This window comes from Daphnia pulicaria, chromosome 4 (genome assembly GCF_021234035.1).
Source record: "Daphnia pulicaria isolate SC F1-1A chromosome 4, SC_F0-13Bv2, whole genome shotgun sequence".
NCBI lineage: Eukaryota > Metazoa > Arthropoda > Branchiopoda > Diplostraca > Daphniidae > Daphnia > Daphnia pulicaria.
The window spans coordinates 11,326,231-11,342,911 of record NC_060916.1 but is presented as its reverse complement, the minus strand read 5'-3'; the positions used below and the strand labels follow the sequence as shown (position 1 = coordinate 11,342,911).

Below are 16,681 nucleotides of genomic sequence, written 5' to 3'. Positions count from 1 at the left end.
AAACCCATAAAACAAATTTCTTTTATTATAAATTTTTCCAATAAAATTTTGCTCGCATTTCACTTTTCCGAAAATGCTGTTTAGGAAAACCCTTACATGTCACCATAGTCGGACAAGAAGATGTTTAGTGTTTGCTGTTTGGGGAGAAATTAGTCCCGAATATGTTATGAAACGCTAAATATGCGCTTAGATATCTTACTGTAAACCTTGTAAAAAAGATTCTTTCTTAGTTTTAAATTGTGACGGCTCTCCTATCCCTACGCTTTTTAATATTCGAGAAAAATGGATGAGCAGAAGACCGGAGCAGTAAATGGTGCCAAGGGCTCTGCTCGGCAAAATGATTCCGAAGCTAAGGTTAACAAAACGTTACTCCTCAGGCAGCAAATTGAAGAGAACAGGTACTTGACTTTAAACAAGAGTGAAAAATTGGTAAATTTTACAACCTTATGTCAAACAGGATGCGAATGCAGCAAAGAGAAAAAGAGATCTCCAACAGCAAGAAAAATTTAGAACAACTCTTTACTCAGCTGGATCGATCCTGTTCTGGGGTGTCACTCAATTTATCAACAGATGTTGAAGATGTAAGGGATATGAAAATTGCTTCATTGGAGTCATCACTGTCTGCTCTCAAAAGTGAAAAGAGAGAGTTGGACTTGCGCCTACTTAGTCTTGAAACCATCCAAGGTATTTCATTAAGGTACAATTTTAAACCTTAACATCTTTTGCAATTAATTTTCTGTTCAATTTTGCAGAGGCAAAAGAATGCCTTGAACTAGAAATGAGTGAATTAAGAGCAAGCCATGATCACCTTTCAGTGGAAAATAACATGTTGCAGGCTAGAGTGCAGAATTTTCATGCTTTAGAAGGTATTTTGTCTAAACTTGTAAACTATACAATTGTGAATATATAGTTAAATTTTCTGTTTTATTCTAGATGAGAATGATGAGTTAAAACTTACTTTGGACCGTTTGGCATATGAAAATTCCAGTTTAAAAGAAGGTAAATAGATATTTTTCAAGAAATAAAAATTTAAAGTATTGTTAAGAATTCAAACAAAAAAAACATGTTGATTACAGATCTGGAAGCTAGAGACGGAACCATAAGTTCGTTTGAAGTCAAATTTTCTAGACTTAATCGTGATTTAGAAGAAATTTCTGCAAAGAATGCTTCAATGGTCCCTTCCACTTGCATCGATGAACTTCAACAGCAAATGAACCAACTTGCAAATGAAAGAGATACTTTGAAGTCTGGTATGTTGAAAAAAAAATTATTTGTTTTCAAATAATTCAAATTGCTATCTTAACAGATTGTGAAGCTCTCCAAGCGAAACTGAATGTAGGATTGGCAGCAACAGTAACAGAAACAGTAGCCTCTCCTGAAGTTAAAGTTTCCAGTTTGGGGGCTAAAAAGAAGTCAAAAGGAGGAAGACGCAATAAAGGAGATAATCAACCTGCTGTTGATGAATCAAAGACTGAGGATCCTGCTTTAGCTGCTCTAGAATCGCAAATCGCTCTGCTGACAGCGCAGCGAGATACTTTAGAAGTGGAGAACGTCACATTAAAAACTGGCATCACCAATTTGGAGAGCAAATTGGCAGAAGCTGATTCAGAAAGGCACACACTTCAACAACGTGTCGAACTTCTCATGGCAGAATTGAGTGCCGATGCCAATGGTCTGTCTTTGTATTTTTCTAATTTTAATCAAAATTGATATTTAATTTATCTTTTTCATTTATAGTTTACAACAACAATGACTTTGCTAACTTGCAAATGCTTCTGCAAGAAAGGGAGGCGGAATACGCTACCCTATCTGCAGAAATGGGATCTCTTCAAGCAGAAAAGGAAGAAATGACCCAACAGCTTGCAAAGGCTGACGGGGAATTATTTCAACTACGAACGAAATGCCGAGACGTCGAGTATAATCTCAACACCAAGGAGGAAGCCATTCGTGAGTTGCAGCTTCGTCTAACGTCACAGCCAACTGAAACTCCAGCTGTACAGGAAGCTGATGTTCCGGCACCTGTAAAAGTATCCTCGCTCGGAGCAGCTAAAAAGTCGCGATCGAAGGGAGGTAAAGGTGGACGTGCGGCGAATGAATCCAAGACTTCAGTGGTGGATGAAACGCCTAGCGCTGCCATTTCAGAGTCCCAAATCGCTGCTTTGAATACCAAAATCACATCCCTGGAAAACGAAATTGCTTCGCTCAACCAACAGACGGCTCGGCTTGCAGTTCTGGAAGGTCAGATAGCCACACTTGAAGAACAACTTGGTGTTAGCGAACAAGAGAAGCGAACTTTGCAAAAGAGGGTCGATCTCTTGCTGTCAGAACTTGACACTACCGAAAATAACGGTATTTATTTCATCCGTCGTTTCGCTGTTATTCACGAATTTTATATTTTCAATTTTTAATCATTTCAGGTGAAGTGGAAAATTTGCAAGGAGTTTTACAATTGAAAGAAGAAGAGTGCGCCCAACTCACGGCTAAAGTTGCAGACATTCAGGCGGAAAAGAACGAAATCTGTCAGCGGTTAGATGAGGCCGGTAGTGAACTTTTTAAATTGCGAGCTCAGCAACGGGATACCGAATACATGCTGGGTAGCAAGGACGAAAGTATCATTGAACTTAACCATCAACTTGAAACGAGTCGTGGAGAAGTGTATCAACTCAAGGAGCTGATGACAGAATTAGAACGGAAACTCATTGAAAATGAATCGTCCAAGGAGGACGAAGAAAAATCAATATCCGGTACCATCGTACATCTCCAAGAAGCCTTGCGACAAGCCCGGCAAGAGCTGTCCAATCTTGAGACGGAATTAACGAGTAGTTCCGAAACTGTTCAGAGATTGGAAAAGTCTTGCTCTTCATTGACCAAGGACACGACAGAGAAAACTGCCGAGATCCAGCGCCTCAAAGAAGACCTGCAGGATGCTGAAGTTGTGTTAGCCGAGAAAGATGCCAAGCTCAAAACCGTCCAGGATGAATTAAATCGCATGAAGATTTCTGCGGATGAAAACAGTTCTATAGCCGAGCTGGAAACGGAATTAAGCGACTCGCTAGTAGAACGTGAGCTCATACGCAACGACCTGGAGACGCGCTGCTCTCAGTTGAACGAGTGTAAACTATTTAGTGTTAAACTCGAGTCTGAGCTTGAAGAGGCTCGTGGGAGAGAGGCAGAATTGATCGGTTTGAATGAGACCGCCAACGCTCAGAAAATAGCAGCCGAAGAAAAGCTCGCCCAGTTGAGTGAAAAATACAAGAAATTGGCCGCCAACTACAAGCAAAAGCTACAAGTCATCCAGCAGCTGGAAGCTAAACTGGAGAAGTTGAAGAAAGCCACCGAGAGTGAAGGTGGTGAACCTCAATTGCTTCAAATGCGCCTCGTTGAAAACGAGAGTGAAATCGTCTCGCTGCGAGAACAACTGAGCAAATTGAAAGACACTGCCGATCAGTTGGTGCAAGCTCGACAGACACTCACCCAAACAGAGGAAGAACTCAAAACTGCCAAAGGAGAAGCCCTACAAGTAGGAGAAGAGAAAAATAAGCTTCTTGATCAGCTGAATGAATACCAGGACATGGCCAATCAGTTGGAACAAGCTCGATTGTCCCTTAGCCAAATTGAAACGCATTTACATTCCGTCCAAGCGGATGCTAATCAATTGGCCGAAGAAAATAGGAATTTACAAGTACAAATCGTTTCCGGTAGCGAGCAACTTCAGTGCAGCACTTTGGAAGCTCAACGAGTGATGGAGGAATACCAAACATTGTTGAAACAAATGAACGAGTTGAGAGTTACCGCTGGCCAATCAAACCAATATCAAGAAGCTTTACAACGTGCTGAAAATGAGCTGCAAACTATTCGTCTACATCTACAACAAGCTGTGGAAGAGAACAGTAATCTCGCTGATCAACTAGCGGAAGTAGCGGATGTCAGGAATCATCTGGACCAGTTGAAACACACTCTCAGTCAGACTGAAAATGAATTGACCACCTGCCAAACTCAGTTGCAATGCGCTCGAGAAGAGTCCCAACAAATGATGGACGAAAGCCGAAAAATGATGGAACAACTGGATCGTTCATCTGACAGGATTTATCAACTGGAGCAATCAAACAACGAGTCTGAGTTCAAAGCACGTGAAAATGAGGGTAGGCTCCAGAATTTGATGGAGGAACATTCCAGTGTTGTCGATCGGCTGCAACACGAATTGAGCGCTGCTAGAGATCAGCTGCAATCAATTTCGGCCAATTTGGAAGGTCAAGGATCCATTCAAAGTAGCCTTGAAGATCGGGTTCAAGTAGCCGAAAGTGAATCGTCGAATTTGCGGTCGCAACTCAGTGAAATTTCCAATGTCAGGGATACTTTACTCGGGGAAGCGGAAGGATTACACCGCCGCATTGCAGAGCTCCAGGGAGAAGTGAATGCAGCTGTCGAATCCTCTACCACCTTGCATAATCAGCTGGCGGATCTCTGGGAAGAGAAGCAAAATGCTGTGAATCACAACGCTCACTTGCAAGAAGAATTGAATCGATTCAAATGTCAACAGGAAGAACAGTCAAGTACACAGTCCGTCGTTTTGGAAAGAGAAATTCAGGAGTTGCGCGACCAATTAGCTGCTGCCCAGTGGGACCTCGACACAAAGAACAACGAGCTGTCATCCGCACAGCAACTTCGAGATCAACTTTCGGCGGTTCAATGGGAACTTGACGTCAAAGTCGGTGAAATATCCAGCTTCCAGCAACAACGAGAGGCAGACACGGAGCGAATCGCTCAATTGGAAAAGCAGTGCTCCGATACTAGTTCTTGGATTGAAACTAATTTGGAAGATTCATCAACTCTCAAGTCACGTATCCAGGACTTGGAAAATCAACTTGCTGATTTGAATAATCAATACGCAGGACTTTACTCTACTTACGGCTCGAAATTGTACGAGTTTACGACCTTGGAAAACCAAGTTGCCGATGCCAATCTAAAGGTAACTGAATTGTCCGATGAGTTGGCTCGTCAACTGTCAACGATCGATGAAGTAAATGCCAAGAACAGTACCTTAGAGCAAGAAGTCCATTCAGCTGCTGCCCTTCGTGAGCAGCTGATCGATTTGGAGACAGCCAATGCTGAACTTTTGGACAAAGTCTCTCATTTCAAATTCCTTTCTGGCGAAATCGACAATATTCAAAGACAAATGCAGGTTCTGACCGAAGAACGGGACGAACTGCTAAGAACTGTCGATTCCATGCGGATGGCTAGTGAAGAGAAAGTACAACTAACAGAACTTGTTGCTGATCTCCGTTGGCAACTTGATGAATCTGTCAGAGTAAATAGTGAAGAAAAAGCGGAATTGATTCGTCAGAAGCAAACGGATATGGATGATCTTCAAAGACAAATTGACGAATTCCGTTCGGCCATGGAAAGCGCTTCGGAAGAGCGGAGTCGTCTGATTGAAGAGATTCGATCTAACGAAAGCGAATCGATGGAATTGAGACATCAAATGGCCGGATTACAAGACCAAATCAAGGAACTCCAAAAAAGTACTTCGGATGTTCAAGAGATTGGCCTGTTGCGGATGAATTTAGCCGATTTGTCATCCGAACGTGACGACCTCAACTACCAGATCGAAGATATCCAGGCTCAATGTTCCGATTTAGAGACTAAAGTCAGTGAAGCTGAAGAGGTTCGTTCTATTCTAGAAACAACCGTTTCCTACCTGGAGTCGAAAGTTAGTGAACTCCAAGCGGAAATTGCAGCTGCAGTTGCTGCAAAAGAAGAAGACCAAACTAATACAGCTTCTCAGATGGCTGCATTGACTGATGAACGGGACGCAGTGGCCGCTCGCCTGTCGACTATCCAATTGGAAAATCAAGAGTTGATGTCGCTTCGTTTGACGTTGGATGAAGCCGAGCGGATGTTGAAAGAGTCTGACTCTACTCTCAACGGAGCTCGCCAAGCTCACGCTGATGCTGTATCTCGTGCGGAAGAAGCGGAGCGACAGTTGACCGATTCCCTGCGATGTCTTTCTGAAGAACAGCAGAAACATCGACTTGTCCTAGACGAACGGGAGGAACTGTCCGATCAATTGACCCAAGCCAATCAAGTGCGTTCCGAGTTGCTTGAGCAATTTGCTCAACTTCAAAACGAATTGAGTCGAGTGGAGGCTGTTGCTGCTATGTGTGGCCAATATCAGGTAAATTTTGAAAAAGAATTAGATTCAATGTTCATTAAATCTTCATAGTTTCATTTGTACGTTTAATTTCTAGGCTGAAGCAGAAGAATTTGCCAAACTCCGGAGTCAAATCGACGAATGGAAAAATCAGGCGGGAGAGGTTTCACAATTACGGCTTAAATTATTTGAAGCCATTTCTGAAAAGGATGATTTGGAATCGAGCGTTCAAGCTCTTGAAGAAGAACTGGCCATAGTACAGAATGATCTTGCGGTTTTGCGGACGCAGTGCGAAGCCAAGAGTGAATCTTCTTCTGAATTGGCTACCGTACAAGATGAACTAGCAAGTGTCCGAAAAGAACTGGATGAAGCAAATCGATGGTCATCTGACAATTTGTTCGCCGCTCAAGAGCAGCTGGCTGCAATGCAGATCGAACTTGAAACTAGTCGTCAATCTTCAGCTGAACTTTTCAACGTTCGGAAGGAATTGGAGTCTAATCTTGGCTTGGCGTCGACAGAGCTGGAAGTTCTTCGTGGCGAACTGGAAACTGGTCGAGTATCTACGTTCGAGTTGAATGCACGATGTGCTGATCTCGACATGGAACGAAATTTGTTGATGGAAAAGTGCATGGAAATGAAGGATACCCAACGTGTCATCGAATCCAAGTGCGCAGAGTTAGAGCAATCAAAAGCGGACATAATCGCTGAAAACGAACGACTTCTATCCGAACATTCCAAATTGGCGGGCAGTTCCAGTCAACTGTCTGAATCCAACCTGACAGAGCTAGCCCAGCTGAGAGTAGCAATAATGGATCTTACATCCGAGAAGGAAGATCTGGACGAGAAACTGGCCGAAGCGGAAGAGAAATTGATTGAGCTCACGTCCCTGCGGATCACCAATTCCGAGTTGAGCATGGAACTCGAAGAGGCTCAAGCCCGGATTCAAGTCATTGAAGAAGAACGAGAGGCTGAGCTGACTGAGATGAAGAGGCAGTTATCTGAAACTGTCATCAAATTGAGCCAACAGGAGGAGCGAATTGATCGAGTTTCCGTCGAACGGGATCAGTTGCAACAAACTGTCAGCCGATTGGGAGAATCTTCAATGAGGGTCGAAAAAGCAGAGATGGAAACGCAGGAGAAGACTGAAGGTGGCAGTGATGACAACTTGCGGAAACAAATTGCGGGACTCGAAAGTGAACTGCACGAAGCGAAAATCAAGGCAGCCAAATCTCTCCGTCAAGTCAAACTTCTTCGGGCTGAATTGACTAAAGAGAAAGAAGCGGCTGCTTCTGCCAAACAAAGCGGTGGAGATGATTATTTCAACTTTGCCGTCGAAGAGGAACTTAGAAAACAGGCAAGACACCTTATCGTGACTAATTACCGAATGGATTTTTCGTAATATTTCCAATTTTACAGTTGAATGAAGCTGAGAAAGCAACAGCTGAGAAGGTGAAGGAGATTGAACGACTTTTGTTGAGGATCGATACCCTTGAAGGAGCCAACGAACGGTTCATGCAAGCCAAGGAGCGTCAAGACAATGAAATGGCAATGGTTCAACAGCGCAATCGCGAACTTTTAGCCCAGGTTAGTTGAACTTTCTACTTTACATTTGTGTAAATATCTTAATTTTAAAAAATAATTTTGATTCCAGATGGCATCGATGGAGTGGGATAACTCCGAGTCATCCGGCAAAGAACGTGCTATTGAGGCCGATACTGCAATCAATGCGACAGTCGAAACGAATTCAGAGCAAATCGCCGCATTGGAATCGACCATCAGTCAACTGACGGACGACAATGAGAACTATCAAGATTTGCTGGATGAGCTTAAAGCCGAAAGGCAAGCTGCTGAAGCAGGATTGAAGGAAAGGATCTCCTCGCTGGAAGCCGATATTAACGAAAAGTCGAGACTTTTGGATGAAATCAGTCAGCAAATAGAGAACAAGGATCGACTCTTGTCGGATGCCTACGAAAGTGTCAATCAGTTACGCAAACAAGTGATGCAACTATCGGAAGTAGGTGGGGAAGGATCGGTAGAATCCTCCGGAATGCTGGAAGAACTCAGACGTGAGAACGAGAATCTCGTCGACATGATTCGTCAGCTGTCGACAACTGGAACGCTAGACGCTGCTACTGTCCAGCGTCTCAAAGACGAAATGGATCAAGTGGCCGTGGACGATGCCGATCGCTTCCAGCAATCCAGCGATACCAGCGATAGCGCCATTGACTGGCACAGGGGATTCAACGAACTGCAAATCGAAGTAGAGTATCTACGCTCCCAGAACGTGTCTCTATTGAATCGATTGCAAGAGGCCGGACTTGTGTGGGATGAAGGTGCGGATTTCGTAAGCGAAGACAATGACCGTATTGAATTGTTGCGTTTACAACTGGACAACGCCATCCGCAACGTTCACGAGCGTGACATGCGCTGCCAGGAACTAACTTGGGAAATAACCAAGGTACTATTAATTTCATTAAGTTTAATTTACCTGATTAATGGGCTAATGGATTCGTTTCTTTTTTAGTTACTGGAAGAGCGTGACACGCTACAGTTGCGACTATCTAATTCCTTGCGGCAGAATCACGAAATGCAACAGGAATTGAAAGACTTTTCAGCAACTGCTAGTGGGGCTAGCCCTATCGGAGATATCACCGCCAAACTGCGAGAGTTAAAGCAACTCAACTACTCGTTAGACGTCCAGTTGCGTCGTGAACAGGAAGAACGCCAGACTATTGAACGTCAGTTGATGGCGTTGTATGGCACACGAGGTGGAAGTACTAGCCCTATTTACGCTAATGGTGCTCGAAGGTCAACAGGTCGTCAGTCAACTCAGAACGACGGAGAAGAAACCGAATTCGACCTAAACAATTGTAAATATTTTGATTTTCTTTTTAATTATTATTCAGTTTTTTTTTAATTTAATATTTTTAATTTTGCTTAACAGCCCATGAAGTCTCCGGCACTGGTCAGGTGTTATCAGAATGGCTTAAGGGCAAAGAGTAGGTTACTACTACATTCATTGACTTCCTGATGTATTCCTGTTTTAATTTATGAACTTTTTAAACAAAATTTTATAGGTCGACTGATGTCCAGCATGTTTGATGTATCCTGCTCGTCTGAATTATTGACAAGAATGACAAATCGACCATCACCGTTAAGTAACTGATGTATGTCGGAGGCTTTGAATAATTGTACACTGCATAGATTTAATTATTTTGTGGTCGGGGTTGCTATTAAAAAAGATGCCTTATTATATGAATGGGACAAGGGTTGTGTGTTTTATGATTTCAATAGTGAATAATGTCATATTTTTTTTCCTTTCTTATTCGTCCTCCACCGCTGCACGGCCTAATAAAACGAACGAAATATACAAGAAATGATTGCGGCCAAAAGATTGATGTCATTTGTGTGACGGTTCTGTTTACATCATACAGCATTGACATACGAGTTGCTGAAAGTCACGGATGTGTTGATGAAGTTGGAGTCGGGCAGAAATCAGCGTGCGTGATGAGCTGTTGGATTACTTAGAATAGTTAGAAGAAGCAATGCTCACAAACCAAAGTTTATTCAATTAGATTCGAGTTTAAACAGTTTAAATGAAACAAAAAAATTGAAATAAAATGCGAATAGTACAAAGAAGGTACTTCAGAAAAAATGAATGCGGAAAAATGCGAAAAATGAATGGCCACTCCTGAAATTTGCACCATGAAATTTGTAAACACAAAGATGAGTTGCTTATTGTGGTCCCTGAGATCTGACTCCCTGGTTTCTCGTGTCGTGTCCCTTGCACAGGATTTATTTCTACAAGATGTAGAACTTTAAGTGATGACAAGGTAAGCTTAATTTTTTTTTAATGATTTTGATAGTTCTGATTCTGAATGTAGGACGATTTTTAGCAAATGTCGATGAGCTAGAGCGTTACTTTCACATCTTTAAAGGCCTTATCCTAGTTATTGTGAAATAATTTTGAGTGATAATTGACTACTTTTTATAGCAACAAAGCTCACTTGTTAGATTTTTATTAATGTTTTTTTTCTACTTCCGGTATTTGTCAGATATCACGTTGTCACTAGATAGTGAAATAAAGATTCTATGCATCAGGAAAATTCTCGATTTCGACCAAAAATTGGATTTCGTTTAAATTACACTAAATCGACCCCAAATTTTACGTAGATCACCAATATTTAGTTTATTTTGTCGGCAGCGCAATGGTTAAGGCGCTATCGCTTACTTCCGGTATACTTCCGGAAAATTTGCATGAAACTAGCAAGTGTGACCTTTGTTCCCTATAACGCTCTCAAGATTTCAAGCTAGGTTTAATCAAATTATAGTGCGCTTTTCTAGCTCTTTTGTTTCTCAAAACTAAGTTATTTATTACATTCTTGAGACTTTTCCGAGTTTCGGAGGTGCCCAATAGATGGCAAGTGTCTTCGTTTTTCATGTAATGGCGGATTGTTGCTGTACCGATTAATTCAAAAGTAAATTCAAGTTTATTTCTGTGCAACTTGTTTGATTTATTATTCCGTATGTGTATTGGATCACATTTCATATTTCTCATTATAACCTGTAGGAAGGAACGCGAAAGGAAGTATTAGCCGTTCAAGTAGCCTACGATCAACTTTTTCATAATCGACGTTTTGCTGAATAATGCATCATCCAGTTAATACAGGTAAAGAACAGTGATAGCATTTTTGATAATATTCATCATAATTATCTGGAGTTTCTATTGATCTTGATAGGTCACTATCCCCAGTGTGGGCATATACTGCTTTTTTCCGAACATGTTTTTCTACAAACATTACATTGCCACAGACAAGTATTGTGCATCTTTCAGAAATTTAAACTGTTATTTTATGTCATAAATTGTATTTTTTGACATAGAGAAAGCTAAAGGCCATGGCCATCTTCAGGTTTATTGCAGCATCTTCGGGGAAGTCACATGAAAAGATGAAGGGCACATACCAACAGTTGCATTTTTCTGAATGTCTTACTCAAGTATAGGTAGCCATTAACTTATTGCATGCTTGCTTATTGCAATTAATAATGAAATATTTATTGACATATTTCCTTTAGATTCAACATGATTAACATTTCAAAGTTAGTTAGAACTCTAACTCAGACACAGATGACTGCTGCTGCTGCCTTACAGCCAAAGGTAGAAAAATTAATCTCTTTCTTCATACTATTGTAACTGGTAAGTTTTATTTTTTGTCATAACCCCCATGGCCCATAGTTTCAGTCAATATTTTGGATTTCATGTTGAAAAGTTAACAACATTCTAAAATAACTAACTAAATAATTTGAATGTTCTGTCATAGGGAGAGCTGTTGGAGTAATCTTGTCTTCAATTATCCTCACTTGACTCATTTCATCTTCTAGCTAGCATAGAGAAACCTGATTGATGTTATCAAGGTAACTTACTAACTTCATTTGTCATGTCGGTGAAGGTAAATTTTGTTATTAAGTTTTCTCCTTGATTTAGCCATTTAGATAATGACCAAGAATATGCGGCCTACAGACTGTGAACATCAGACGGGATCAGACTTCAGCATCAGACTTCAGCATCTCTAGTCTCTACGACAGAAACGTGCAGTGACATTCTACATTTTCTACGCGGATCATCTATTGTTATTGTTGGTATGAGTGTTTTTTTATTTAACCCGTTGGCTGCCACGCCTTTGTTCTCCCATGTGTTAGCTCCTTAGCACGGGCCACACTGTTTGGTCTCTTGGTCTTATGTGCCTTGGGATCGAACAGTTGCACCTGCCCCAGATTTGCCGAAAGGCCCTGCTAGGCAATGCACCATAGGGACTTCCCCCTTGTCGATACGGTGATGGATTCTAGAGGTTGTGCATTCCATCTTCTCCTGTCACCGCGTGTCAGCCCGGACTTGTCAGCAATGGCAAGTCCCATCTTGGTCATGGATCCTTCTGACGTGGCGCGTAGAGTAGTAGAAAAACAACCTACGGGATGTATGGCGTGGCAGCCAACGGGTTAATTACGTGTGCGTATGTATGTATGTATTTTTTTGTGTATAATTGGATATTTGAGCGCTTATAAAACAGTGGTGGAATTGTGGGCGGAAGTGGGAAATTTTTTTACATCGTTTTTTTGTAATTAGACCAGTAATAATTATTACAACCAATAAAATAATACAAAGACATTAATTCACAATAACTTTTTTGAAGAATTTGAAGTGGCAATTGTTTTACACCATAAACCAAAATTCAGTCTTGCCTTAAAAGGGTTGAATACATCTTTGCCGAAGGCGCCCGAGAACATTGTCCTAAGGTCTAGAAGCAAATTTCTCCACAGCTTGGAACCCACAGTCTGGAAACCTATTTAAATTAAACAAAAGATACTATGAGAAAGCCAGAACTACAGAACATAAATAAAGTTCTGTAAGTTGAAGAACTTGTAGTAAAAGAATAAACATTATTTTACCAGTTGAGTTACATCTTGGCTAATAGTTCTTCCTCAACATTTCCTCAAGGTCTAGCAACAAATTTCCACACAGCTTGTGGTCCTGCAGGATGGGAACCTAAGTTGAACAAAAGATACAATGAGAAAACTAGAACCCTCCTATACCATGCTAGAACAAAGACAAAGTTTTGTAACTTGTCCAAGAATTTAGATTAATTATTTTACCAGTTAAGCTCATTTCTAGGAGTAATAGGTTTGGACTTAAGAGAAAGTGAATTACATCAGAGATCCAACCGCTACATTTTGATGATCTGGAATTTACACAACAGCTATAAAAATTTTCCAGTTATACAATTACGATCCAAAGAGAATATGTCCCTTTAACATGACTTACACAAATTGCCTCTTTTCATTGTAAAAAGAAATCTTCATTGTCAAGATGGCAACGAAATATTGTCCCTGACTATTAACCTCAATTAAAAGAAATCAAGCTCAATACAAACATAACCAAGAGATTCCATCCCAATCATATCCTCGCTGATTGGCAGCTACCATCTTGTAAAGCATTTAGTATCGCAAGGGGTACGCCGTGAGAATAACATTTAACACTTTACATATAAATTTTACAAACTGGCACTTTTGAAAAAAATGAATCGTCATAGATGAATGAACAGTATTACTTCTAAAGTTCTAACTATAATAAATTACCTTAATTTTCATTAAAGGAATTCAACGCGCAAAACGTAAACGACCGACGTGGCCAAAAATCCGCCATTGAATGACAGCTGACACTCCTGACTGACAGTGACAGTGGCCTAGAAATGATTTGCAACGTTGCCATATCGAACTGTCGGTGAAAATACTGAAAAAAGTCGGATTAAGAATTAAGATCGAAATTCGAATAGAGCGAATAGAGTAATAATTATCTATTAATCTGATCGAACATTTTTTATCCGGACTTGAACACGTAGTCCAAAAAAGAAACTGTTCGGTCCTTCATAACTCAGTGGGGGAATGTGTCAATGTGGGATGGTCGAATACGAATGGGGAATATAACTCCTGTTTATCAACCTTCAGGCACTGTTAGGACTTACGTTTACTCTGCCAGCAGCACTGATTCCTTTTGATTTTTATTCACTAAAAAAAAAAGGAACTAGATGAAATAACATCCACGTTAGTTTATTATAAATTAATTTTTCAAAAAGGAACTGGAAAGAAATGCCGAAAGGTAAACTGCGTTACATACTGCATGCACAGTGAAAAAAAATGAAGGTAATGATCTCTTGCACAGACAATGAAACAAGTCAAACAACAGCTTGCTTTAAAATTTTCGCAAAGGTAATAAATTTTGAAAAACGAACGAGGTTTAATATTGAGACTAAAATGTTTAGACAACGAGTGCACTACTACAGTGCAGCATTTAACTAATGCTATAATTTCCGTAACAGTCGGGTTCATAAAAAATCTTGCGTGGGAAAGGGGAATTTGCGCTCCTAAGTGACAGCACTCCAGCGTCTGGTGTCGAAGGGATCAAAATCAAAGTCTATGAATCTTTTTAAGGTTGGCAGGTAAACTGGTAACGAAAAGCTGTCAATTTGCGATTTTGGTCTTTTTGTTCGTCTAACGTGGAACTGAGTAGATTTCTGAAATTTGGTGGGGCATGTTGAGGATTTTATAATAACCGGTTTAGGTGGTTAGGACTCATTGTCTGGAGTCTGGACGTGACGTAGACGAATGTGCAGGACTCCATCAACGACCTTACAAAACAGTACGCCGAAGGCAGAGCTTTTCAAGAAGCGATCTTTCAAGGCATCGGCGAAGTCGACTTTCGATAACAATTCTGATCCATCCAGGCAACACTTGAATGCCAAGGCCGGCAACGTAATCAAATCCTGGGGTAATTCCCGCAAATAGCTGGTTCGCAAAGTGTAACTAATGCCATAGTCGACATAGCAGACCGTGATCATATTTCCGTTGAGAGCTTGGACAATCGCTCGATGCCACTTTCCATCAACAGGGTAGAAAGCTAGGCAAGGCTTGCCGATGGTTGCAGAGATATCCTTTTGGTTGACGAACTTGGGATCAAGGATCAAACTGTTGATGCGTTCCATTATGGTGGTGACCAACTGCGGTTCCAGCTGAATCCAGAATTCAGTAAATGAATTGAAGTAAGTAACAATGGCGTGGGCAGAAATAATTTGCTCTGGAACAAAATCCGTCTTCTGGGGAGGATATTTACAAAGCATCCTTGGTGGTTCTGAAAGATAATAAGAGACAAGATAGTTACAATTTTATTGACGAACGAAAAGAAAAAACTTACCGTTCTCAAAGACCGGCAGAGACGAAGTCTTTGGTTTAACAAGCGGAAAAGTTTTTTTTGTCGACGCTGGTGTGGTAACTAATAATAAACAAACCAAAACATTACTACTATTACGTACCTATTCATAAATGGTAAGAGTAAAACTTACATATGTCGACGGCCTTTCGTAGAACTATATTTTCAAGCTCGTTTTTGATTGAATCATCTACGAAAGTGACGACGTAGATTCCTCCCACGCATTCTCCGACTTTAACTTTGACCCGTTTGTCCAAGATGAATTGATTCCAAACTAAGACATCAGGCGAGATATTCAAATCCAGTTTGCAAAGGATGCCGTGTGGTGGTTGGCGGAAATGGTCCAAACAATCAAGAGGAGCCAAGATTTTAAAGCATGATGTCAAGACACTTTGCCCGTAATCGATCAAGTAGACTTTTACGAGGTCGTTGGCCAGCTCACTGGTTATAAGAACGCGACGGAAACTATTGTAGTTTTGGCCCTCGTTCCATTGCAGTACACCATAATGTCCCAAGCGACTTTGGTTATCGACGTATAAAAAGGGAGGATTTGGTAGCGAAGAGTAGACTTTGAACAACTCAGTCGCCATCTCGTCTTTTGCTTCGACTAGCATCTTCTCTAGCTTTCCAAAGAAAGAACCAGGCTTTTCTGAGAAAGTGACGAAAAGGTTCTCTTCTGCAGCTAAATTAACACCAGGGATCTGAAAAGAAAAGGCACGTCAGTTAAGCAGCCAATAAAATAGAAAATTTAAATTGTGTAACCTGAGTTATGGTCGTTGGATTTCCTTGGATGACTGGAAGAGTGGTACTTTTCAGTGAAGGCATAGAGCAGAAGTTGCTGGCAACACCCATGCTTGCCAGAAGATTGACAAGAGGCTGATTTGTCGCATCAAAGAGCCTTACACTTTGGCATTCATTGATGAAGTTTATTGGTACAGCTGTCCATGTTTTGCTACTCATTTTTGCACCAAAGATGGCCATTTCACGTGTACTCCAGTGACTGCCAGTATCACGTAAAGGCTGAACTAAATCAGCAAGAACAAATCTACTAGCTAATGGAGGCCACTGATGAATGTCATCTGCTGCGCTGCCAGTCTTCTCCACTGTACGTAAATCATTCTTATCAGAAATCACATGTTTGCTTCCACTATCAATACAGAAGACCTCAAGGGACCCATCAAGATCTTGTTTTGGTTGGGAGACTTTGACTCGCTGCCACTCACTCTTGACTTGCACAAAATATATGTCTTGCTGATTAATAGCTAGCTTCTTTGCATTGAATTTGTGAGGTTTTTTTTCCAGTTGCAACTGAATAGATTCTATGTAGTTTCTCATGGTTAAGTGTTTTTTGTGCTCAACACCCCAGAAGTATACACATAGCCATTTAGGTTCACAAATAGAATTTTCAATGCAGGTCACATGCAACAGTACACTGGATTCCATCTTCGCCAGAAGCTGCTTGGCAAGTCTGTCGTGTCAAAAAAAACTTTGTTAGCAGGCAAAATTCAACTTTCTCTGCTGATGTTGTCTTATTACAATCACAGACTAAGAGGGTAAAGACTACGAAGTACAAACTGGCATAGGGAGGGCTAAGAGGAATGGCCAACGACATGCACGTCCTATGCCGTATGGTGGCGCGTCGATCAGCTGATTTGATTAGAATTGCTTTTCCTCTCGTCTCCCTACTGACGGTGAATCTTCACACACCGTAAGTTTTAAATTAAACCATGTTGGCTTGGCTTGGCGCCTATGCAGAGAAGTTTGAAATTAGA

The 16,681-nt window shown here is 41.0% G+C and overlaps 2 protein-coding genes and 2 long non-coding RNA genes across 6 annotated transcripts; 2 read left to right on the top strand and 2 right to left on the bottom strand.

Annotated features, from left to right (window-relative positions):
• The first annotated feature begins 31 nt into the window (after nt 1-31).
• Nucleotides 32-9,543, top strand: LOC124336847 (COP1-interactive protein 1-like). Its single transcript, XM_046790663.1, has 14 exons — nt 32-398; nt 458-684; nt 753-866; nt 934-999; nt 1,077-1,250; nt 1,307-1,672; nt 1,738-2,349; nt 2,418-6,175; nt 6,249-7,505; nt 7,568-7,735; nt 7,803-8,609; nt 8,676-9,021; nt 9,096-9,150; nt 9,229-9,543. The coding sequence occupies exons 1-14, from the start codon at nt 283-285 to the stop codon at nt 9,251-9,253; spliced, it is 8,091 nt and encodes a 2,696-aa protein (XP_046646619.1). The 5' UTR covers nt 32-282; the 3' UTR covers nt 9,254-9,543.
• A 323-nt stretch (nt 9,544-9,866) lies between these two features.
• Nucleotides 9,867-12,056, top strand: LOC124337388. 3 transcript variants are annotated; one of them, XR_006917302.1, is made up of 7 exons: nt 9,867-9,984; nt 10,722-10,820; nt 10,891-10,967; nt 11,033-11,152; nt 11,225-11,345; nt 11,470-11,563; nt 11,634-12,056. It is a non-coding gene; the product is annotated as an uncharacterized LOC124337388 (long non-coding RNA). The 3 variants fall into 3 exon arrangements; XR_006917300.1 differs by having other exon boundaries at nt 11,225-11,306; nt 11,634-12,053; XR_006917301.1 differs by lacking the exon at nt 9,867-9,984 and adding an exon at nt 10,580-10,629 and having other exon boundaries at nt 11,225-11,306; nt 11,634-12,054.
• A 126-nt stretch (nt 12,057-12,182) lies between these two features.
• On the bottom strand, nt 12,183-13,402 carry LOC124337361. Its single transcript, XR_006917257.1, has 3 exons — nt 13,283-13,402; nt 12,596-12,692; nt 12,183-12,489 (listed from the first exon to the last, which is right to left on the bottom strand). It is a non-coding gene; the product is annotated as an uncharacterized LOC124337361 (long non-coding RNA).
• A 335-nt stretch (nt 13,403-13,737) lies between these two features.
• LOC124336957 (tudor domain-containing 6-like) lies at nt 13,738-16,461 on the bottom strand. Its single transcript, XM_046790925.1, has 4 exons — nt 15,672-16,461; nt 15,043-15,610; nt 14,895-14,972; nt 13,738-14,831 (listed from the first exon to the last, which is right to left on the bottom strand). The coding sequence occupies exons 1-4, from the start codon at nt 16,350-16,352 to the stop codon at nt 14,269-14,271; spliced, it is 1,890 nt and encodes a 629-aa protein (XP_046646881.1). The 5' UTR covers nt 16,353-16,461; the 3' UTR covers nt 13,738-14,268.
• Nucleotides 16,462-16,681: the final 220 nt, after the last annotated feature.